Source organism: Equus quagga, chromosome 9, assembly GCF_021613505.1.
Source record: "Equus quagga isolate Etosha38 chromosome 9, UCLA_HA_Equagga_1.0, whole genome shotgun sequence".
NCBI classification, from domain to species: Eukaryota; Metazoa; Chordata; class Mammalia; order Perissodactyla; family Equidae; genus Equus; species Equus quagga.
In genome coordinates, this window is record NC_060275.1 from 40,116,904 (window position 1) to 40,141,934 (window position 25,031).

Sequence of the window (25,031 nt, forward strand, 5' to 3'; positions counted from 1 at the left end):
CATTTGTTACTTTTTGTTTTGGTTATTTTTGCCATTCTAATGGATATAAGGTGATATCTTAGTGTAGTTTTGATTTGCATTTCCCTGATGATCAGTGATGATGAACATCTTTTCATGTGCCTGTTGACCATACATATATCTTCTTTGGAGAAATGTCTGTTCATGTCTCCTGCCCATTTTTTGATCGGGTTGTTTGGTTTTTTGTTGTTGAGTTGTGTGAGTTCTTTATATATTATGGAGATTAACCCTTTGTCAGATATATGACTTGCAAATACTTTTTCCCAATTATTGGGTTGTTTTTTTGTTTCAATCCTGTTTTCCCTTGCCTTGAAGAAGCTCTTTAGTCTGATGAAGTCCTATTTGTTTATTCTTTCTATTGTTTCCCTTGTCTGAGAAGACATGATGTCTGAAAAGATCCTTTTAATACTGATGTCAGAGTGTACTGCCTATATTTTCTTCTGGAAGCCTTATGGTTTCAGGTCTTACCTTTAGGTCTTTGATCCATTTTGAGTTTATTTTTGTTAGTCGTGATAAAGAATGGTCAATTTTCATTCTTTTACATGTGGCTTTCCAGTTTTCCCAGCACCATTTGTTGAAAAGACTCTCTTTTCTCCATTGTAGGCCCTCAGCTCCTTTGTTGAAGATAAGCTGTCCATAGATGTGTGGTTTTATTTCTGGGCTTTCAATTCTGTTCCATTGATCTGTGCACCTGTTTTTGTACCAGTACCAAGCTGTTTTGATTACTGTAGCTTAGTAGTATGTTTTGAAGTCAGGGATTGTGATGCCTCCAGTTTTGTTCTTTTTTCTCAGGATTGCTTTAGCAATACAGGGTCTTTTGTTGGCCCATATGAATTTTAGGATTCTTTGTTCTATTTCTGTAAAGAATGTCATTGGGATTCTGATTGGGATTGCGTTGAATCTGTAGATTGCTTTAGGTAGTATGGACATTTTAACTATGTTTATTCTTCCAATCCACGTACATGGAATGTCTTTCCGTCTCTTTATGTCGTCATCCATTTCTTTCAGGAAAGCCTTGTAGTTTTTGTTGTATGGGTCTTTCACTTCCTTAGTTAAATTCACCCCGAGGTATTTTATTCTTTTTGTTGCGATTGTGAATTCGATTGTCTTCTTGAGTTCTTTTTCTGTTAGTTCATTATTAGAGTATAGAAATGCTACTGATTTATGTAAGTTGATTTTATACCCTGAAACTTTGCTGTACTTGTTGATTATTTCTAAAAGTTTTCCAATGGATTTTTTGGGGTTTTCTGTATATAAGATCATGTAGTCTGCAAACAGTGAGAGTTTCACTTCTTCTCTCCCTATTTGGATTCCTTTTATTCCTTTCTCTTGCCTAATTGCTCTGGCCAAAACCTCCAGTACTATGTTGAATAAGAGTGGTGATAGAGGGCATCCTTGTCTCATTCCTGTTTTCAGGGGGTGGTGCTTAGGTTTGCCCACTGAGAATGATGTTGGCTGTGAGTTTGTCATATATGGCCTTTATTATGTTGAGGTAGTTTCCTTCTATCCCCATTTTGTTCAGAGTTTTTATCATAAATGGCTGTTGGGTCTTGTCAGATGCTTTGTCTGCATCTATTGAGACGATCATGCGGTTTTTATTCCTCAGTTTGTTGATGTGGTGTATCACTTTGATTGATTTGTGGATGTTGAACCATCCTGTGTTCTGGTGTGAATCCCACTTGATCATGATGTATGATCCTTTTGATGAATTACTGAATTTGGCTTGCCAAAATTTTGTTGAGAATTTTTGCATCTATCTTCGTCAGCGATATTGGCCTGTAGTTCTCCTTTTTCGTGCTGTCCTTGTCAGGCTTTGGTGTCAGCGTGATGTTGGCCTCGTAGAATGTGTTAGGAAGTATCCACCCTCCCTCATGTTTTGGAATAGCTTGAAAAGTATAGGTATTAAATCTTCTCGGAAAGTTTGGTGGAATTCCCCAGGAAAGCTGTCTGGTCCTGGGGTTATAGTCTTTGGGATGTTTTGATTGCTGTTTCAATCTCTTTCCTTGTGATTGGTCTGTTCAGATTGTCTGCTTCTTCTTGCCTTAGCTTTGGGAGGTTGTAAGAGTCTGAGAATTTATCCATTTCTTCTAGGTTATCCATTTTGTTGTCATATAGTTTTTCATAGTAATCTCTTATAATCCATTGTATTTCCAACAGCACACATTTATTATCTCAGAGTTTCTCTGGGTCATGGCTTAGCTTGTTCTGTGCTCCAGGTACTTCCAAGACTGAAATCAAGGTATCAGCAACCCCACATTTCTTTCTGCAGACTCCGGCATGAATCTGATTTCAAGCTTATTCAGTTTTGGCAAGATTTAGTTCCTGGGTTTTAGAACTGAGGTCCTTGTTTCTTTGGTGGCTGTCAGCCTAGGATTGTTCTCACTTTTTGGAGGCTGCCTGCATTCCCGGGCTGGTGGTTCCCTTCATCATTAAACTAGGAATGCTGGGTTGAGTCCTCTCTGAATTTCCTTTATGACTCATCTTTCTTGCCTTCCTCTTCTGCCACATCTCATTTACTACATAGCAAAAGGAAATAATAAAATGGTGAAAAGAAACAATAGTATAGAAAAGGCAATAATATATATATTTCTGTATCAGTTTGCGTTCCTAGACTGAAAACTACACGTGCCCCTTTTTTGGCCACTTTCTTTTATAAGGTTCTTTAATTATATCTCATTATGTTTTTAATTAATCCATAATTATTAGTAAAACTTAGCATATTTTAATGGCTTTTGGGAAATCATTTCTATTTTCTTTTCCGTGAAAATTCTGCTCATTATTTTTCCCCTATATGATGAGTGATTATTTTTTATTGATTTGTAATAATTTTTTGTATATCATGGATATCAAATATTTTAAAATTATGTATGTTAAAAATCTTTTTACCCAATCTTCTCTTATTTCTGTAAAGTAACTTCTGAAGAAGAGAAACTTCAGTTTTAATGTAGTAAAAGTTATAAATATTTCCCTTTGTGCTTTTCTGACCTTAAGAAATATTTTTACCTCAAAGTCAAAAAATCATTCTTTGATACCTTATTCTAAATACTTTGAAACTTTGCTTTTCATATTTACACAGTGCTTTCAGATAAAACTATGTTGAAAATATTTGAAATGGAGGTTTTTTTCTCATTTTATCTTTTAGTTACAAGTTTGGAAGTAATAAACTCTCTCTAGAATTTTAGGAAAGCCTGTTTCACTTGCCAGATGTGAAGCATAATCAACAGGAAATTCATATACGGGCATAGTGTGAAGTGAGCTTCCAATTCATTCTTTTCTCATGTAGAAAGTAAATTTTTACAATATAATTTATTGTATCTTTTTATATATTAATATTCAGTGCCATCTCTCTCACTTATGAGGCTTCCATATTTGTGTGGATCTCTTTTTCTGTTTTCTTTTTAATTTGTTTGTTTACTTAATCATCTTTACCTTGATACTTCATGTCTACATTACTAAATTCCTATACTATTGAGTTTTGATTATCTATTATGGTGAATCCCCCAGTCTTATATTTCCTTATGAATTTTAGGCTATTCTTTTTTTTTTTTTTAAGATTTTTATTTTTCCTTTTTCTCCCCAAAGCCCTCCGGTACATAGTTGTATACTTTTAGCTGTGGGTCCTTCTAATTGTGGCATGTGGGGTGCCACCTCAGCATGGCTTAATGAGCGGTGCTATGTCTGCTCTCAGGATCTGAACTGGCAAAACCCTGGGCCGCCAAAGTGGAATGCATGAACTTAACCATTCGGCCACAGGCCGGCCCTAAGTTTTAGGCTATTCTTGACCTTTCCCCTTCCATATTCAGCATTATCTTGTTCATTTTCTTCAGAAATTTTATTGGAATTTTGATGGGAATCACATTCATTTATGGATTATATGATGAAGAAATGAGATGATAGGGATCCCTAAATGTAAACATGATCTATCTTTCCATCTATTTGAGTAGTTTTTCTAAATTAGAACTTAACCAATATCCTTGGAACTTTGTAGAACGCAATCCTCTCTGGAAAAGAGTTGTGGTCAGTCTTGGACAAATTAACCCTTATATCTCCACTGAATTTTAAAGTTATTTCTTAAAACTTGATTTTTAATATAATTCTTATTTGTTCATAAAGGTAGTCTATATGGTGGATATTATTTAAAATTTGCTAAGGCTTAATTTGTGTCCTACTGTATGGGTAATTTGCATAAATATTTTATTTGGGAAGAACATTTCCTCTGATAGTGGGATACAATTCTAAATAGGTTCATTTTGTGAACTGTGCTAATTGTGTTATTTAAATCTTTTATATTTCTGATTTATTTTCTGACAGATTTATCAATTACTATGAGAGCTGTATTCAAATACCTCAGTATGATAGTGAATTTCTTTATTATTTTTCCTTTTTATTCTGTCCATATTTTTGCTTTATGTTATCTGAAGCCATGTTTTTAGATGAAACTAAGTTTAGAATATTTAGAATTGTTTTCATATGATATATTTTATTGATAAGTTTTGAGGCTATAAATTATTAGCATTTTTGGAATGTATGTTTCACTTACTAGGTGTGAGGCATAATCAACATTTTTAACTTCTTCCTGAACAGTTTAAGGACTTTATGCTTCTTTACTGACAGATATTCTATTTTCCATCGTTATGCATATCATATTTAATAATCTCTGTATTAAGATAATGTCTTATTAATTTACATAATAAATGTTTCATTATCTTTATTCCCAGTTCAACATTTTGCACACAACTCTTTCTGTTTATCAGAACTTCCTAATTGGTATTACATTATTTCTTATTACTAAAATATCTTTCACAAGCTTCTTTAGTGAGCGTCTAGATTTGAAATTCTCAAAATTTTATTTTCCTAAAAATGTCTTTATTTTGTTCTCATTCATGCAAAGTAGGGAATACACACCTGAGTTAATATGGGAGTGACTTACGTCACTGCATAGGCAATGTAGAAGAATCCAGAAATAGGCAAGGCTGGAAACATTGAACTAAAACACACTGGGCTGAAGTGCCAGAAGGGATGCGATCTATGAGTTGAGAGAAACTGATCATAAATAGATAGTAATACAAGTCTCTCTGTAATTTTCCCTTGTTTCTCTCTCCAGCTTCTCTCTTGCTACCCCTTTCCACCTAACTCTATTCTCTAGCCACCTGGAAAAACTGCCAGACCCCAGAATGTGCCATGAGCTTTCTTTTCTTCTTTCAGCTTTTCATAAATACCGTTTGTTCTGATTATGCCATCAGTGTTCTACTCTGCTCATCCTCTCAATCTTACCATTGTCTGGCTGAATTCTCTCATTTTAAGCTTCAGCTTAGAAGGAGGAAAATTCTTGGTGAAGCCATCTCTTCACTTTCTTCTATCTGCTTTGAACTCTAATTCCACCCTGTGTTTACCTCCATATTGGTACTTATTGTCAGTGTCGCAATCCAATGTACACATCAGGATAGATGCAGAGAGGGCTGATGGCCACTCTGAGTTTATTATAACCAGCGTTTCAATATATACATAGCTTACATCTGTTAAACATACACAGGTGTTCTGGATGAAGTAATTAGCGAATGCCAAGAATTCTTAGTGATTTCTCAAGGACCCCTGCCTCGGCCTCTGTTTTGATATTATCATGTTATTGCTGTGCTCGTATATTTTTATCTCAGAGCAGGCAAGGTCTCCTAGGCAATGGCCCCTCCTGCTCCCGATATCGATATCATGTCTCCATCTGTGCCCCCAGGTGACTGCGCCTGTCTTAGGTTGCCTCCCCCGGAGGTCTTACCCATCATTGGCTGACCAGCCTTCTCACCTCTGGGTCACAGTTTGTTGGCAAGCCTTTTCCAGTGATTATTAACCCTTCCTGCATCGGGGCGGCTACACTTATAACCCCCTATTGAAATCAGTGATTACTTGTCTACTTCATTTTAGACTATAAGGTTTTTAAGGGCAGGAGATGCATTGTGATTTGTGTATTCTCTGCGTAACTTCCACAATGCCTGTCCCATATTGAGCAGTCAGCAGAATGTCATATGAGGCACTCAGAAAAAGCCATATTCAGCTTGTCAAATGAGTGAGTCAAGCAATGAACAAATGAAAGAAAAAAAAAAGAAGGAGGGAAGGAGTTAAAAAGGAAGAAAGGAGAAAGAAATTGGGGGAAAAACCGCACTTCACTTTGTGAGCTTTTGAACTTGGTGAAGTGGAGTGTAGAGTGTAAATATTCAATAATCCTTGATGATTTAAAAGAATGTGTGTAGTTTTCCTATGTATAATTTCTTTATAGGGACTACTATAAGCATCAGGGAAGTATAGCACAAACAATACAATTTTTAAAAATATTATATAGTGTTTTCAAATAGTTGATGATCTCAGTTTTCTAATCACTCCGAATGTTGTCATCTACAAAAATATCACTGTTAATAAAATATTTTCAAAGAGGTAAAATTCATTCACTAAACCTACAGTCACTTTTTACTTCTTTCATTGTCTCTAAAACGGCAAGTCTGGCCCTCCATAACAAAATGTTCTTTTTGATGAGATATTGTAAATGTATTTATAAGGTTAGTAATATTTTTCAATTATAGAAATCATTTAGGATCTATCATACTTTCTAAGGAAGATGAGAACATGATAAAATTTAGATATATGTATTTTTTGTATTTTTCTCATTATGAAAACCTTTAAGCTAGATTTTCAAAGAGCTCATATTAAGCACTCAATTAAAATCAATGATGTGCATCATTTGCATGCATTATTTTTCGGTATGCAATTGAAACCTCTAGTTCAAGATAAAAATGAAAGATTTGTGCTGCCTAATTGCACATACAACTTAACTGATTTTTTTAAATTTCAAAGCATATCGTGTTTCCAATTTACAGTCTTTACTTCATTAACACAAACTTTTCTCTAATTTGTGTTGTCATTGTATCAATGAAAACACATTTTTCCCTTCTCATCTCTACAGTGGCTTTTGTAAAACAGAAAATATCTTGAAATTGGTTAAGTACTTTAAAAATATTGTCAAGATCAAATTCTTTTTAAATGTAAAGATTTTCTATAAATTCTTTTCTCATGTTTTCTTTGAAGTCTACTTCTCCCATAGTTGAGGAATTTTTTTTTTTTTAGGATATAATTTCATTATCTACAACTTTTAGTTTCCTGTGATATAAAAAGACAGCCATCTACATTTCATTTTATTCAGTTATTTATCAAGATAATAAAAAATGACTTTTAAAGATTTAGAAATCCTTTGTGATTTTCATATTTTATTGAACAATGACAGGCACACAAAATCATTTTCTTATAATTCAGTTTGAAGTAAAGGTTATAAATAAGTGAATTCCTTTTGTATATATGCTGATGTTTTGATATTTTTTGGATGTTGTTTTTGTTAGTAGAAATTTAATATTATACTATATAGTATAAGTCCAAATACCACAAACACCCGTCAAACTATACCTTTTGATTCATGTTTTTACCTCCGACTCTTTTAAGTGAAGTGATTTGTTTGCTAAAAATAGATAAAGCCAATAACTCTTACTAATATTATCAATTTACCAAAAAGGAGGCCCATCTAAAGAGGCTGAGTGATTTTTCTCACTGACACAGAGAAAGTGTTTGATATTGTTTTATTATACAACATTCATGTGTTACATGGATAAAATGTGATTACATGTATAAAAGTGCATATTACTAACGTTTTTCATCATAAGATTTCAATCTCTAATGTATATATTTTATTGTGTGGCGTACGTATAAAATATTAAATAATGTCTATGAAATTTGCTTTATTTCCTTTCTTATTTTTAAAAAGTGTTTTGTGTTATTTAAATCTTGATTTCAAATATATGCTCATTATAGTGTTAAAGATTTTAAAAATAAATCCAGGTTATAAAATCTATTTGTCAGGAATAGATGTTGACTTATACAAAATGCTTTGTGAGCAAGTGTGAAGATGATTTTAAAGAATTTCTCATTTGACCTATGGAAATGATGTATTATATTAGTATTAAACCATTTTTAAATTCTTGGGATAAACTCTGCTTGGTTATGGTTTATTATTCTTTTAATTTACTGCTGAGTTTGATTTGCAAGTATTTTATTTAAGATTTTACATCCATATTCATAAGCTAGTCTGTATTCCAGTGTTCTTAATTTGTGCCGTATTTGATAGATTTTCTTATCAGGATTATGCTAGCTTTATAAAAATGAATTATGAAGCTTTTCTTACTTTCTTATTACCCAGAGAATTAATATAGATTTAAATAACTTTTTCTTGAAAGTTTGATAAAACACTTTGGTGAAAATATAACTTCTGGTGTGTTTATTTTTTTAAATTGTTTAAATTATTGTTTTATTTTTCATGGGCAGTTATTTTATTTTATCACGTTTGGTTTTATTACGCTGCACATTTCTTCTTGAGGTTAATTTATAATTTTTAACGGCCCTAAAAATAATCCAAATAGATTAAGATTTTCAAACGTATTATCATAATATGATATAAAATGCTATGTTATATTTTTGCTTATCTCTTATTTCTAATTGTGTAGGTATTTTTCACTTTTTAAATTAGATATTCAGATTTTTAAAAATCGAATTAAAAATTGAGATGGCTCTTGGACTTAATAATTCTACAATTTTCCAACTTCTAAAATGTTAGTATATGCTTTTATAGTTATAATTTTCGTCTTGTTTCTTTAGGCTTATTCTATTTCTTTTTACTTTTCATTTCCCTGTTTTGAATACTTAATGTTTTTGCTTTTGTTTTTAAATCTTTCCCTAAGAGCTACAGGTGCATTTCCTGTTACACTTTGAAGCAAAACCCCTCACAAGGATTTTCTATATTCACTGTCTCTGATTTCTCTCCCTGCATTCCCACTTCAGATTATTTCCAGTCAGGCCTTCACCACCACACAACACTGCAATTGCTGCTAAAAGATCTCCTTTTCTTCCCTACGACCCTCAGAAAATCGAGTGGGATTCATTACACAAACCATTTTCTAAAATTATTTTAAGACTTTTTTTTGAACGGTACAAATACTTAATGTTCATTCCTCAAAGTTTAGACTACTCATGTGAGTAGAAGAAAATTTTGATCCATGATGTCACTGTCCAGATGTAGTCAGGGTTAATATTTTGTTGTATATAAACAAGCCTTCTAATATATTTAAGAAGCATGTTATCATAGCATACAAAAATCAAAGACTTGTTTCTCCTTATATTATATAAAAACTTATTTCAAAGTTACCTTATATTTTACAATGTAATTTTAATGATTGAAAGTTTCTTAGACCTTTATTATTGGACATTTATGAAGTTTTCGATTTTTAAGTGTTATAAACAAAGCTGTGATAAATATCTCTAAAACTTTTAAACGTAGCATAACTACTAATTTTAACAAAATAATATTGTGATAGAAAAATAATGAAAGTTTAATTATGGTATAATACTAGAAGCTCAAGTAACAATCATATGCCTTATATTTTTGATAAAACTAAATGATTTGCCTACATTTTCACATTTTCCAAAATTCTTAAATCTTAACTTTACTTTTTTCAATTCACTTTTTAGATGACAATATTTCCATTAATCAAATTTCTTGCCTTTCTTATCATTAATCCTCTAGAGTTATTGTCTACTGGAACTTGTATGGCAGCTAGCTGGCAATTTAAGATCTGAGTTTATACTATTCTTACTCTTTACCTAATATAATAATGTTAAATGTTGTTAATGTTAGCATTGTTTCTTTGAATCTAACTGAATTTTTGAACATCACTTTAAACATAACCAAAATTGTTTAATGACTCTTGGTGTTTATATTGTTTTAAATCCAGAGAGTTTTTTCCTTTAATGTCATTTGTGATTTAATTTACTTATTCCTTAGAATAAAAATTCCTTGATTTTATTTTAAGCAAACATTATATATATAGTTAAAGAGATAGATTTTAGAAATTTTGCAATTGATGTGGGTGAAATGGAGAGCTGAGGAAAGTTACTTCCACTGTAATAAATAGCACAGACTTAAAATCACTATTATTTTGTATGCAATTTTGTGCCTTATGATTAACTTTTAGATGAAACCATCCATTATGATTTTGTAAATATTATCTTTCTATATTGTCCAGTGGACTTCCTGTATTCCACAGTCTTCTCGTAGGGACTTTCTTTGTGTTAAGTACTGTAAATGTTGGTTACTTCCAGTAGTATTCTTTAAAAGATAAAAAGGCTGCAAGGTTATAAATTCAGTCATTTTCTAGCTGTGTTGGTTTTGTGTATGTTAGGAAAAAAACCCTGTATTCTATGTCATTGCTAAAATTTTAGTTAGTATGTTTGAGTATAATTTACAAATATTAGTCAATTTTAATTAAAGTTCCTTTTAGATGAGTGTCATTCACATATCCCTTAAACTAGAAGGAAAGAAACGTAGGGATATTGCCTCTCGAGCACCTCAGTGTAGCCAAACATGGAAAAGTGATTATCTAAAAAAGACTTCGGACCTGGCCCCAACTCTCTAATGGAATATCTATATGTATACACACACACACAGAGGCATACCTCATTTTATTGCACTTCACTTAATTGCTCTCTGTAGATACTGAATTTTTTACATGTAGTGTAAACATAACTGTTATATAAACTGGGAAGCCAAAATATTCGTGTGACTTGCTTTATTGTAACATTTGCTTCATTGCAGTGGTCTGGAAGTAAACCTGCAATATCTCCTAGGTATGCCTGTTTAAATGTATCTCTATATATGAGTATATGTCTTATGGATATGTGTATATATATATATATATATGAATGAATCCCTGGCATACGTGGGAGACCCACAATGTTCTTGAGAATATTATATCAGCAAAAATACTGCCATCCAAACTGAAAGAGGCAGAGAGAGTATAAAATAAAACAAAGATGTTGAATCCTCATGATTCTCCTGGCAGAAGCAGGTTGATAAAACTGTCCAGCTGCAAACATGTAGTACTTTTCCTGAAAAAGGAAGGATGACTCAAATGTTTAAACCAAGAGCCCAGAAGGTGGAATCCGGAGTCCAGAGGTAAAACTGAGAGGAACAGAAGACTATTCTCACTCTTGGCTGAGGGCTCAAAAAATCCGAGAGATATAGTAGAAGGTAGAGTCAGAGAGACACACAGCATGAGAAGCACTCAATCAGCCATTGCTGACTTGAAAATGGAGGGGGCCACATAGAAACTGTTTCACATAGAAACTGTGAAAGGAAAATGAATTCTGCCTACAATCTTAATGAGATTAGCAGTGGTTTATCCTCTAGAGGCTCTAGAGAAGAGTCCAGGCCAGCTGAAACCTTCATTTCAGCTTGTGAGACCCTAAGCAGAGTACTTACCTAGCCCTCTAGCATTCTGACATACAGAACCGTGAGATAACAAATATGAATTATTTTAAACCAAAAAGATGGCACCATTCTATTTGTTCAATTCTCCTTTTGTGTCTTGTAGGAGTGTTTTTAAAAGATTTCCTCATATTGGGTTTTCATATTTTTGAAAAGTTTATTCCTAATTTGTTAAATTATTGTGTTGCACTAATAATTGGAGATTTTCTCTTTTGTTATTTCTCATAACTGGTTGTTTGGGTATATGAAGTCAATAATGCTAATTCATATTGTACTAATTTACTGATTTTAAAATTACTTATGGCAGTTTTATCATTGTCTATCTTGGATTTTCTTGGGATGCTATTATTTCATCTACAAATATTTTATTATTTAATTATATTACATTATTATCTATTAATTGTAATTAATTAATATTATAATATATTATAATACTTATATAATTATTTAATTATATTAACAATAATATAGATATTATTGTTCCTTCATTATTTATTATGCCTTTTAATTGTTATCTCTTATCTAATTCCATTGGTGAATACATCTAGTACAATATTAAATGGTAGTAGAGATCATTGACATCCTTGTTATGTCCTGCTGTTAAGGGGATTGCTGCTAGTTTTTCTCTTAAACAAGAGGCTGGCTTTAAGATTCAGTATGTATTTTATCATGTTAAGAAAGTAGCTATTAGTTTCACTTAATTGAATATTTTAAAAAATTGGAAATAGGTGTTAAATTTTGTCAAGAATCTTTTCTGCATCTAGGGAAATGTTCATGCAATATTTTCTCTTGTATCTATAAATATAGTGAATTATATTGATGGATTTCCTAATGTTGAACCTTGAAGTACTGTAATAAATCTCACTTGGTCATAATATCTCCCATCCTTTCTTAAATATGTTTCAATTTTCTTTTTTGCCCTCACCATTCAAGCAAAATATCTCTGATCTAGGTCAACAGTGATTTCCACATTGCTAAATCTAATCATTGTTTCTTTGTCCTTATCTTAGTTAACTCACATGGAGCAGTTAACCAAGTTGATTGTCCCTTATCTTTGGAACCATTTTTCTCTTGGCTTTCAGAACACACACTATTCTTAGTTTTTTTTTTCTTTTCTGGATGCTTGTTCTCAGTTTCCTTCACTGGCTTCTCTATATCTCCCCAAATTCCAAATATTTGAGAATCCCAGTGCTTAGTCTTTTATAATAAGCTTTATACATCTAACTGCCAACTCAGTCTCCACTTAGATGTCTACTGGTTATCTCACACTTAACTTTTCCAAAATTGAACGTCAGATAGTCAACCTCTCTATAACTTGCAATCTTCCCTATTCCAGTTTATGACAATTCAATCCTTCCAGTTTTCCCGACCAAGACACTGGAAATATGCATTGAAATTATGGATTCATTTATGTTGGGAATTGCTGGGCCAAAAAATGCATGTGTTCAGTTTTAGCAGATAATGCCAAAAAACATTTTCCAAAATGGTTATACATTTTTTTACTGAGACCATCATGTATGAGAGTTCCAGCCTCAGATAATATCATCATCTGATGTAGTCTTTTATATATTTTAATTATAGTTCTTTTGGAGGATTTATGCTGATATGGTTTGAAATTTGCATTTTTCTGATGACTAATGAGGTTGAGAATTTTTAAAGCAGTTCATTTAGAATGTTGTTTTAGAGGCTATCTTAGAGAGTGGGACTCAGATTTCTCCTCCACATTCTATTTGTGACTTCCACATTGCAAATTTTTGAGATTCAATTTTCTGATTTGAAAAACTAGATGTGTTAAATTTAATATGTTAATCTACAAGAGAGATACAGGGGTTAAAGTATTGATTAAAGGGGAATATATATATATATATATATATGTATATAAAGGGCTTCATATTAATGTAGAAAAACATTTTATTCTGTATATGATTTTCATAATGTAAAATATTTATTGATATTTTGTATTCAAATTTAACATCCCATTCAATATGCATATATTAAGAACATACCACATTTAAAGCATTCACAACTGTGAATTCCGTATATTGCTAAATAACTGATTTCTTAAAATGTTGTATAGGTTCTCTTTTTAGTGATAGAATTGTGCAGGCCATATTTGATGCATATTTGTGTAGGCCAAATAATGATGTTTTCATTATTTTTATGCACAGCAATCCTCAGTAATTTTCGTTTTATTAATGATTCACTCAATTTGTAATACAATGAGATTGTGTGGACTAAGTATTGCCTTTCTTAACTTCACATAAATTCCTTTTAAATATTATTAAGTAACATGTTCACTGAGACCAATGGTATAAAATAAAAAGATACACCGATTTAGCCATTAATTTATCCCCTATTTTCTCCCCATTTCTGGGCCCCCAGGAAGTAGCCTGTGTTACCAGCATAAGGTGCCATCTTGCACATATTTTTCCATGTTTCTATAAATATATGGGAGATTATGTATATATATGATATGTTTTATTATTTGATTTTTATAAAAGAGAGTTTGTCCTATATACACATTTAGTAAACTTGCTGTTTTACTAAAACATACATTGTGGATATTCTTCAAAGTTATTAGATGTAAATCTAATGCACTTTTTTAATAGCATATATATTACACACTATGAATTGCCATCAAATTAGCCAGGGTACAGTGCAGAAAACAGAAATCTCTTTGTTTCAGGTAGAAAGGGATTTAGAGATTTCAGTAAGTTTGCAAAGCTGGCAGAGAGAGCTCTGGGCTGGACTTCGAGGAACGTTTCCCAGATTGAACAATACAGGAGCTATGACATCTGAGGCTGCCCCTGGCCCTCTTGAGTTCAAGAACGACTGTATTGAGCATATCCCTGCTCCAAGCGTGGGAGGCTGGAATCTGGAAGCTGTAGCCACTGCTTGTGATGCCACAGTGCCTCAACACCCAGAGCTGGTGGAAGGACACTAAAACTCAGCTACACAATCTTCACACCTCCACGACCTTACTTGCCAGTAGAGAGAAAACAAACAAAACTAAATTAAACAAAAGCAACCAAAAATCAAGAAGATACCCTTTACCTCAATTCCACTTTTCATAATATGCATAACTACATCTCCTGTTGGTTAAAACTAATTTGCATCCTGAACCCTTTCAGCAAATGAGACTGGAAACTGCACTTTCCTTCCTGCCTCCCTTTCTGTTCTTTTTCTTTCCTAGGCTCTGATGCACAGAAAAGCACATTAGAAGGAAGTTGCAATGGAGGTTTACTAAGTCATTACACTTTATTCATTTCAACTACAACTGACTGTTATTTACCTTTTGAATAAATTCAGATTGAACACAGTTATTAACCACTACTAACAACATTAAAATGAATAGCTTTATACATGTTGTCTTTGCCTACTGATTCTTTGTATGTGACAGATTCTCAAAAGCTGGATTTTTGGGTTAGAACTACATGTATTTTTCAACACAGATATTACTGACTACTTTCCAAAAAGTTTTATTTGTATATTTGTGCATGTGCGTGTGTATATTAGGAGCAATAGAATTGTCTGATTTCTCTCATTTTTCCCAGCACTGTAGCTATTTTTAAATTATACCAACCTAATTGTTGAGTGAAGAAGTGTTGCATTAATTTTCATTTTCCTGCCTGGTAGTGAAGTAACTAGTTTTCTTTTTTGTTAGCCATTCATATTTCATCTTTTATTTTACTTGCAAAGATTACCATTCATGACATACTACATGATTTTAGACATTCCAATGAATAACATTTTCAAAGTTATGTATTTATTATCATTTACACTAGGTAAGCAATTAGCACATAATACCAGTGATTCCATGGATTTTATTGCTTAGGGTAAGGATAGAGTAATAGCACTTATCTAAAAGTTGCAGATTGCAAGAACTACACATATAATACTTAAGGTGTGCTCATGAATGCTTCATAACTTCATTTAGAGGCTTCGAAAAAACACCTCTCAGTGACATGGTAATACAGATCATTAATTTTAACCCTCAGGCACTGAATTTTCATGTTTATCTCTCATTCTTTCTATTGGAAAACACATTGGAAATTCAACTTTTAGAGATTGACAATTGTTTGGTATATGAAATATGTATAATTTTAGGCCTTACAGTTACCACATTTGATCCAGAAAGTAAATTAGAAACAGATTTTGGGCCTATTTCTGGGTTTTGCCCTTTTGTAGACCCAATCATAGAGAGGTGGTTAAAAATAAGGATTTTTAAGTATAGAGGTAAAGAGACCAGTGAAGAATGTGATGGAATCAGTTGCATGTCTTTAGATAAGTATGAAGATAATTAAAGTATTGCCTAAAAATTTTACTAATGTTGCAAAAGCATAAGCTGAAAAGAAAAAAAATTAGAGTGGGAATAACTCAAATGGATTTGAATTTTTGGTTTTTTGAACTGATGAAGAAAACAAACCTATTTCATTATGCATTCTAGAATTGATCACAGTGATCACAATTATGAAATAATCCACAATCGAATTTCATGTTGAAGCACAAAAAATATTTTACAAAGCCTTTTAAAATTTTAAAATAAATAGAAGGATACTCAGGTCTATGTGCGGAGTAACATGGAATGAAAATGTTAGACTTCAGAATTATGTTTTTAGCATTACGATTAGTTTCAGAACCCAGATCTACTGAAGCAGTTAGCAAGACATTTATCAAGCCTGCCAACAAAGAAACGGTGACAGGGAGATTCAGGGATATAACAAACAAAATGATTCATTAAATGCCTATGTCCAATATAATTCATCTTTTACTTATGGAGATGACCAAATATGCAAAGAAGTAATTATTATTTCTGGTATAAAAAAGTTGTTATAATTCACTGCAGACTGATGAATTCATTCATAACTGTGAATTTTTTGCTAACGTGTACAAATAAAGAAAATTTAAACTTATTGATGACTTCTTGAGAAACAGCAGCAGATTCTGGAGTCCATGTTTTTGGTTAAGCACAGGTGATGCCAATGCCGTTGCCAGCTGAAAGAAAATGGTTTCTTCCATATAGTCAAGCAATTTCCAAGAAAGGCAAATCCACCCACTGTAGTATTCATAGAGAAGTCATTGAAGACAGAGATTCAGGGATTTTAAGAGAAGTACTTCATGGAGTTGTTAAAAGTATTCGTTGAATTAGTTCAAACCACCACTCATTTGTGCTCTCAGATTTGTAAATGGTTGATCAACCAATATTCTTTAATACGAGATTTTCTGAAAACTCTTCACTCCCTATTAATTCAGTTTGCAAAAAGAGTCGCAGGTCTTCCTGGGTGAAAAATTCAGGCTTCTGGATGACTTTTTTTTTTTTTTAAAGATCGGCACCTGAGCTAACAACTGTGGCCAATCTTTTTTTTTTTTCTCCTGCTTTATCTCCCCAAATCCCCCTATATACATAACTATATATGTATATATATTTGTGTATATATATATATGTATATAAACTATACATAGTTGTATATCTTAGTTGCGGGTCCTTCTAGTTATGGCATTTGGGACGCCGCCTCAACGTGACCTGACGAGCGGTGCCATGTCCGCGCCCAGGATCCGAACCCTGGGCCGCCATAGCGGAGCACGCGAACTTAACCACTTGGCCAGGGGGCCGGCCCCTCTAGATGACTTTTATGATTAAGAACTACATTACAAATTGAGATATTTTACAAAGATATTTTCTCATTTAAAAACCTAAATTGTCCTAATACAAATCTAAAATAAGTGTTCTACATTAAGACAAAAAATAAATCCAAGAAAACTGAAGCCGTAGACTATACCCTGTAATCAAGTCAAGCTGGATGTGTCTCTGTCTCAATGACTTGCTTACACCCTTATCTGAGGATTACTTGCAAAATATGCTGACTAGCTAAAAAGCTTGATTAATAGTTTTTTCGTGATTCTTTCCCAAACAATAGTAATAATGAGTGGGTAAGAATGTTTACACATCATTTAGCAAAGGAATTTGACAGTTTCTGAAGAATAATTCTGGAAAATATTTCAAAGCTTTCTTGAAGCAAAAATTTATTAAAAAATCTATTTTCATTTGGGTTAGAAATTGTCTAACATCCAAATACCTGGGTAATTATTAAATATCAGGTAAATCATCTCATAATTCATTGAACTTCTCAAAGTTATGACATCAATCCAAATATTCCTTTAATTACTGATCATAATTCTAAGAAAAATATACTCAGTATTTCTTTTGGTACATTGAATATATTTAGTAATACTTGTATTTTATTTTTATAACACACTCCGCCCCAGGGTTTGTTCCTGTTGCTGTTTGCTGGAGTTGTTACTTGTTTCTTTAGTGACCTTTCTGAATGAATTCTCTAAAGTCTGTTTTCTTTTCCATGTGTAGCCACTGAAGTCTCTTCTCAGTTATCTTAAGGATTGTTAATGATTGTAGGAAATCTGGAAACAGTAAGTTTCCCAATCTGTGCCAAGGGGCTTTGTGTGCTGTTTAGTCACATGCTCAACACTCATCCAGGCAGTTGTCAGCTCTGCCTTAGTTTTCTCTTCCTACCTTCATAGAGCCTCCAGGTTGCCAGAGGTGGGAACTTAAAGGGCATCTCAGGTATTTTCAGAGCATCTGAATAGCCCTGGGCTTTCACACATCTCTGTGCATTTGCAGCCTTCTAGATTCCCAGGAATATGTTGGGAGTTTTCCAAAGCCACTGTGGACACCTCATTCTCCTCAAAAGCTTTTCCTTTAAAGTTATTGGTTACTCTATTTTTTGTCCCAGTTGTTATCCACTGTCCTAAGTGGCCACAGAGTTAATCAATTGCCTGTGATTTTTTTTGACAATCATGCCTTGGGAAAAAACTTTTCTGGGGAAACTTTTTGTATGGGGTGAGTTCTGAATCAAGTCAAACACAGACATCCTTGCAAGGGGAGTCTTCCCAGAGACCACCAGCGGGGTCAAATAATGAGTCATCCGAGAATGAGGCTTTGAAAGCATTTCAGCCCTGTTCTACTCCCTCTGGTTGCTCTCTGACTGCTGGCTTTCTCCACAAATGTAGAATGTTCTTCAAGGCTACCATGGACCTGATGTGAGGGATTAGGACAGGTTAAAATTATACAGAGCTCATACTTCTGACTCAGATTAGGCTGTTTTCTTGAATGAGTTCTCCCCAGATTACTGTAAGCCTTCAGTTAATTTCAGAAGTTCTGAGACAGCTAATTTTGATAGTTTTTTGGCCAGTTTTCTCATTACCTTTATGGAGGAGAGTTTTCAGCTGTTCTTAATCTGCCGTTTTCAATGATGCCCTTCCTGAGGACTATATCTTGGAGTGTTGGGTTCTTATTTTTCCTTCAGTCTTGTTTGTGGTTTCTTTTGCCACTCAACTTTTGTAAAATATGTTGTCAAACGCCTCAACAGATCTTCTTGGTTTACTCGGCAAGGTAACATTCTCCTTTAGCTCAAGATTCTACAAATAAACTCGTATTGTTTACTCTAATAATTTGCACTATTTTGTTTGCCTTTAGGTTTTCATTCATTTGAAATTTATTTTTGTTATGGTGAGAGTTAGATGTGAAGTAGAGAGACCACTTTTTTAAAAACAGAAATTCTACATTATTCCAGTTCCGTTAGTTAAAGTCAATGATTTCTCTCTCACTGAATTCAAATACCACTTCAAAAAACATTCAGATCTATTTCTTGGCTCTCGTTTTTCCCTCTGATCTTTATTACAACACAAAAAATAAATACTACCTTAATATAGTGGTATTATAGGATGTTTTAAAATCTGATAGCAAGTTTTCAACATTATTCTTATTTTTAGCATACCTCTTGGCTGGTCTCACATACCTTCTCTTCCATTTCATGAGGTTCAAAAGAGAATACTCTTTTTCATTGTATTTTATATTAATATTGGGATAACTGATGGTATATGCTGTTAAACTTTTACATGACATATCATTCTTTTTATGCGGATCTTGATTTAAGCTTTTAAATATGAATTGGTGTTTGCTTTATATAGGTTCTCCCTTTTGTGTTGAATTTACTCCCAAATATTTTTCATTTTTTGAGATAAGTTTTTAAGTATTGTCACTATATTTTGTAACATATTATTATTCTTAGAGATAAAGTCTATTAATTTTCTTATGCTTATATCAAGCCATTTTACCAAAATCATTTATTGTAGTTTTAAATAGACTCTTTTGTTTTCCTAGGTATTTAATCAAATCATCTAAAGTTGTAGACATATTATCTATTCATATTCAGTATTATAATAGTAACGTTTGGTTTCCTTATCCGGTTGCATTTAGCTAAACTTTCACAAAACATGATTACTAACAGTGATGATAAAGGATAATATAGTTTCATTCCTGAGTTCAGCGAGCATACATTTAGCATCTTATGATTTATTTTGATATTTTCTATTGTTTCTTCGTAGTATATTTGGGTAGTTTTTCCTTGGACTAGTTTAAAATTTATGGAAATGAGATAGTGAATTTGCCAAATGACTATTTTGTGGAGTGTTGGCCATATTCCTGTTGTTTTCTCCTTGATTTGTCAATGTGATGAATTATGATTTCAATATTTTAGTTTTTATCAATTCTTACAACATAACTAAAATAATTCTATTTTATTATGATTACTTATTTGAGCACTGTCAGACCTCTTATATTTTATTCAGAATCTTGCATCAATTTTCATAAATGAAAACAGCCTATGGTTAGTTATTTTATATTATTTTAATCAGTATTTAAGTTATGATAGCTGCATAATTTGAAATAGAATCTGTTTCTTACTTTACAAAAGAATGGAAAGCTCCACAATTCGTTTATTTTTTGTGTATATTTTTTCTCAGCTAGAGGAATTGAAAAGGGTTTGTGATCAACTAATCTGGAAGAAAAAAAATTATGAAAATGAATATCTGGAAGCACTTAATAGTTTTTATACCACAGTAAGTTGACCTTTCCTTTGCTTCCCACTAGAGCTCCATTCTCTAATCTCAAATATTAACTTGTGCAACTAAAAGTAACTTAATTACTATACATTTTTTCTTTTCAAAATACATAAACATGTATAAATTATTCTTTTATTCTTTTCTTAAAGCAAAAAACATGGGATATTGAACTTTCTAATATCGCACAAGATTTTTCAGATATTTCAATAGTATATGCTCAATTGATGGAAGAAAATAAAAAACTTGTGATCGATATTGAAAACATATCAAAAGGTATCAGTGAAAGGTAATTCTGCAAATATGATTTTTATTCTTATATAGCATATCTAATATGTTAAATATAATGAACCTCTTTATTTGGTGTTCCTGGGGTGGTATGGTGGTGTTTGTATTTATCATTAGCTTAAATTTTATTTCTATTCCAAATGTTGTTCTTTTATCACTCTGAATCCCTTAGAAAAATCAAAATAGTGAAAAAATGATCCTATAAGGAGTTTTACACTGACTCCTATCACCTTTTGACATATCCTCTTATACCCGAAGAATTAAAATGTCTAATCTTTAGAATTAAAATGTCTAATCAAGTTCATGATCTCCTTCAGTCAACCCTCATTTCTTCTCTGCAACTACAAAACTAGTTTTCTTAGCTCAGAAACCTATGAGTTTTCTTGATTCCTCTTTCTATTTCCACCCTTTTACTCAACATGTTAACGAGAAATATTCCACATACCAAATATCTTTTAAATCTATCCGCTTCGCTACTCCACCAGCACCCTGGTACAAGCTATCATTGTGTCTTTCATGAACTAACAGTGATTTCCAAACCTGGTTTACATGCTGTCACGATGCTCCCTTTTGAATCCATAATCTACATTGTTGTAGATGCGTTCTTTTTTCTTTTATAAGTATGATCAGTTCTCCTCCATACTGAATTAATTTTAGTAGGTGTAAAGGGACAAAAACTCCTCCTTAATGTATCTCACAAGGTCCCTGAATAGGTAGACATACCTGCCTTGCAGTCTCATATCACACCTGGTTCATCTTTATTATTTGGTTCAAATACAATGGCCTTATTTGAATTTCTCCTACTTGCCACTTTTTTTCCAGCCTATATGGTGTTTTTGTGCTATTTCCTTTTCCTATAATGTTTTTCTCTTCCTTCTTCCTGTTTAATTACTATTTATTCTTAAGATTACAGCTTAGGAATCAGTTCTGGGAAGCTTTCATTGACCGTCCAGTTAAATCCAATTCTTCTATTATGTGTACGTATGGCACACACTCTTCTCTTTCATATTTATTGTCAATTTTGTGTGTTTGAATATTTGATTGATGTCCATCTCCCTTAAAAACTGGGAAGATCCGTGAGGGCAGACATAGGCCACGACTATATTTTCTTCACCATTGAATCCTCATCATTGAGCATAGTGCCTGACACATACTATGCTATCCATAATTAATTATTGAAGGAGGGAAGGAGGAAAGAAGAGAAAGAAGTAATGATGATACTTGATGATTCGTATGGGAAGTTTGTTAAATTTTCTTAATGATTATTTTATCTTTGGCAATGATTGAATCTGTAAAAGTTATCTGTATGTTAAACATACTTTTTAAAAGGAAGTAAAAGGAACATTGTTTTCTAAAGGATAGCCTAAAATTATAGTTGCTAATGCTACTACATTTTATTTTATTAAGAAAGAGAACCAGAGAAGAAAAGAAATCTGAATAGTGGGTAAGATAATGAGGAGGTCCCTCTGGAGCAAAGGAAGAGAGTATGAGAGTTAGCATTTATTAGATTATCTTTCAATAATGAGCAACTGCCAAATCTTAGTGGTGTACAAGTATAAAGGTTTATTTCTCAGTAGCATTGCAACTTAGCTGTGTCTACTGTGTCTGTGCTTCATGTTATTTCTGCTTCTCGGATCCAGGGTGAAGGATTGGATCCTTCTAGGGCATGTTGTTCTGGTAGCACCGGTGTATTATTGAGATCACTCAATGACTTGTACATCTTCCACAGAAAGATGATAAATGTTGCTTATGCTCAAATTCCATTGAACAAATCAAGTCATATGACCAAGCCTGATGTCAACAGGGTGGGAAGTCTAATCCTCTTAAAAAGAGAGAGAGTGAGTGGTCGTGAACACTAATACAGTCTATCAAATGGTAGCCCTGGTTATAGGGAAGGATTTCCATAGTATGCATTGTGCTTGTCCAGATAATACCTTAAGATGTCACTTAATTACTTAATTTTTCATTTGACTTTTTACTGGAAATTCAAAATTAAATGGGTGATTTCAACAGCAGACTGCACAGTGCTGAACTGAAAATTAGTGAAATATTAGTAAAATGAAAGAGAGATTAAGAGATGTACAGGCAAGAGTCAGGTCTACCACATATCTAAGTGATGTTCCAAAGGACCAGAATATAAAACAAAGGACAGAGGCAATATTTGAGGAGATAATCAGTAGTTCATACTTCACAAATAGTTCTTATATTCTTTTTTTTTTAACTGACAAGTCTCTCACTTTCTAACATAGATAGATAGATGCAAAAATAATTATTCTTTTCCAAATTTTATTTGCTTTTCTCCCAAATTTTCTAAGTCACTTTATGATTCCCTGTTTGACACAGGTATTTGAAGCTTTCTTTTACTTCTTAAACATAGTACAAATAGTTGTTTTATAATATACATACAATAATTTAAATATCTGTAGTCTTTGTCATCTACTTCCGCATCTCATTCTTCTAGCTCAAGTTCTTGCTGCCTTTTGTCCTTGTGCTCTGGGCTATTTTTATTGTGTGTTGTCCATTTTCTTCTGGAAACTATTTGTGGAAAATTGTTGAGTCCTAGGATAAAGTTGAATTAATCCTTTGCAGCCTTATATTTATGAGAGGAATTCTATTTTTGACTTTGTATCCTTAGATATGCCTAAGACGTTTTTTTTTTAGATTGGCCCTGAGCTAACGTCTGTTGCCAATCTTCCTCTCTCTTGCTCTTTTTTTTTTCTGCAAGGCCCCAGTTCATAGCTGTATATCATAGTTGCAAGTCCTTGTAGTTCCTCCATGTGGGATGCTGCCACAGCATGGCTTGATGAGCGGTGTGTAGGTCCGCACCCAGGATGCAGTTCAGCGGCCTCTGGTGCGCTGACGCAGAGCATGTGAACACGACCAGTATGTCACCAGGCTGGCCCCTCTAAGACTTTTTTTTCATTTCCCAAGTCATAATATTTGAAGTTCCATTTTATCAAAATTTCCAGTGTTTTCAGAGCAAAAATATCTCGTATGATCTTCTTCACACTCTGATGGTAATGCATATTTGTTGTAGCAAAGAAAGTACAAAAAAGTGTAAAAACAGATTTAAAACTTAAAATCATTTCCATATGTAGAGGTCACCACTTTTAATATATTACTGACTTTTTCATTATTAATGAAAGTGTGTCCTAATTTTATTCCCAAGATGATATAATAGAATTTTTATCAATTGTTATACAAATTTCAAATATATCATTTACGTCTCTGTACAAAAGTCTATTATATGGGTGTAACATATTTTTGCCGTAATTTCTATATTTCGGTTGTTTTTATTTTTACAGCTTATAGATATTTTTGTGGTAAATTTTTTTTTGTTAAGAAATCTTTCTTAGTGCTTTTTAAAGTAATAATAGATTTATATAAGTAGGTTGGTTATAATATTTTAAAATTTCTAATACCTCTCTGAAACTACTTTCCATAAAAGCCATACCATTTACTGAAGCTGAGCAGTGCATAAGCTTGTTTTGTTATGCATCTGTGCTAACACTGAGTTCTATGGTTGTTTAAACGTGTATTCCAACCTGACGAATGAAAAAATATACTCTCAAAATAGTTTCAAACTCCATTTCTTTCATCACTAAGGAGGTGGAATATCTATGCATCATCTCTTGAATTCTGCTTTTAGTAAATAATTCTTTCATGCTTTCAAGGAAGAAATAAAGAAATTAGGATTCAGAGAGGTAAAGTAGCTTTCCTCAAGTCTCCCAGCTAACACAACTGGTGTTTGAAACCTTTCTATATTCAGATTCAGGACTTTTGACCTTATCTCATTCTTTTGCAATTTAATCTGACTTCAATTTTATTGAAGTTTAGTGAATGTTCAAATATGCTTGACATATTAGTCTGATAATAACAATCGTGAAGAGTAGACCTAATGCTAAAATTCCGATTCTCTTAGGGCACAGGTAAGATTGTGGTGGATTCACAGCTCTGCACTTTTAGCTGTATGGCTGGAGCTTAGAACAAGTGCTTGACCTGATGTGTGTCTGTGTGTGCGCACACACTCATAGTTGTGTTTTATGTGGCAGGTCGGCACAGGCAAACATTGAGGGTAGGGAACTAAGTGTCAGATAATGAATAATTTTAAGGAGTTTGGACTCTGCTGAAGACTATGGAAATCCACTCAAGAAGCTGGATGGTCAGATTTCTCTTTTAACGACATCAGTCCAGTGGTAATTAGATGAGTTAGGGTTTGAATAATCGGTTTGATGGTAGTATCAGATGTTAAGCGAGAAATCTATTGAGGAACAAAAGAAAGGTTAGAGGGAAGATGTTGATATGTTTGATTTGGAATTGTGTATGGCGTGATTCAAGTCTAAGTGTCTTGATATCACTTTGATTTATGGGTCTGAAATTTAGGAAGGATGTTTATGGAGATAGAAGTTAGATGTTAAACGTAGAAGAACTTGAAAATGACAAGCAAGCATTTTCATGT

General features: G+C 32.9%; 1 protein-coding gene across 1 annotated transcript in view; it reads left to right on the forward strand.

Moving 5' to 3' along the window:
* The window catches only part of CCDC178 (coiled-coil domain containing 178), a 361,283-nt gene that overhangs the window by 67,501 nt on the left and 268,751 nt on the right, over nt 1–25,031 (forward strand). The window contains exons 10-11 of the mRNA XM_046671168.1: nt 20,189–20,284; nt 20,437–20,573. Of these exons, the coding sequence (XP_046527124.1) occupies nt 20,189–20,284; nt 20,437–20,573 (233 nt within the window). The remainder of the gene's footprint in view (nt 1–20,188; nt 20,285–20,436; nt 20,574–25,031) is intronic.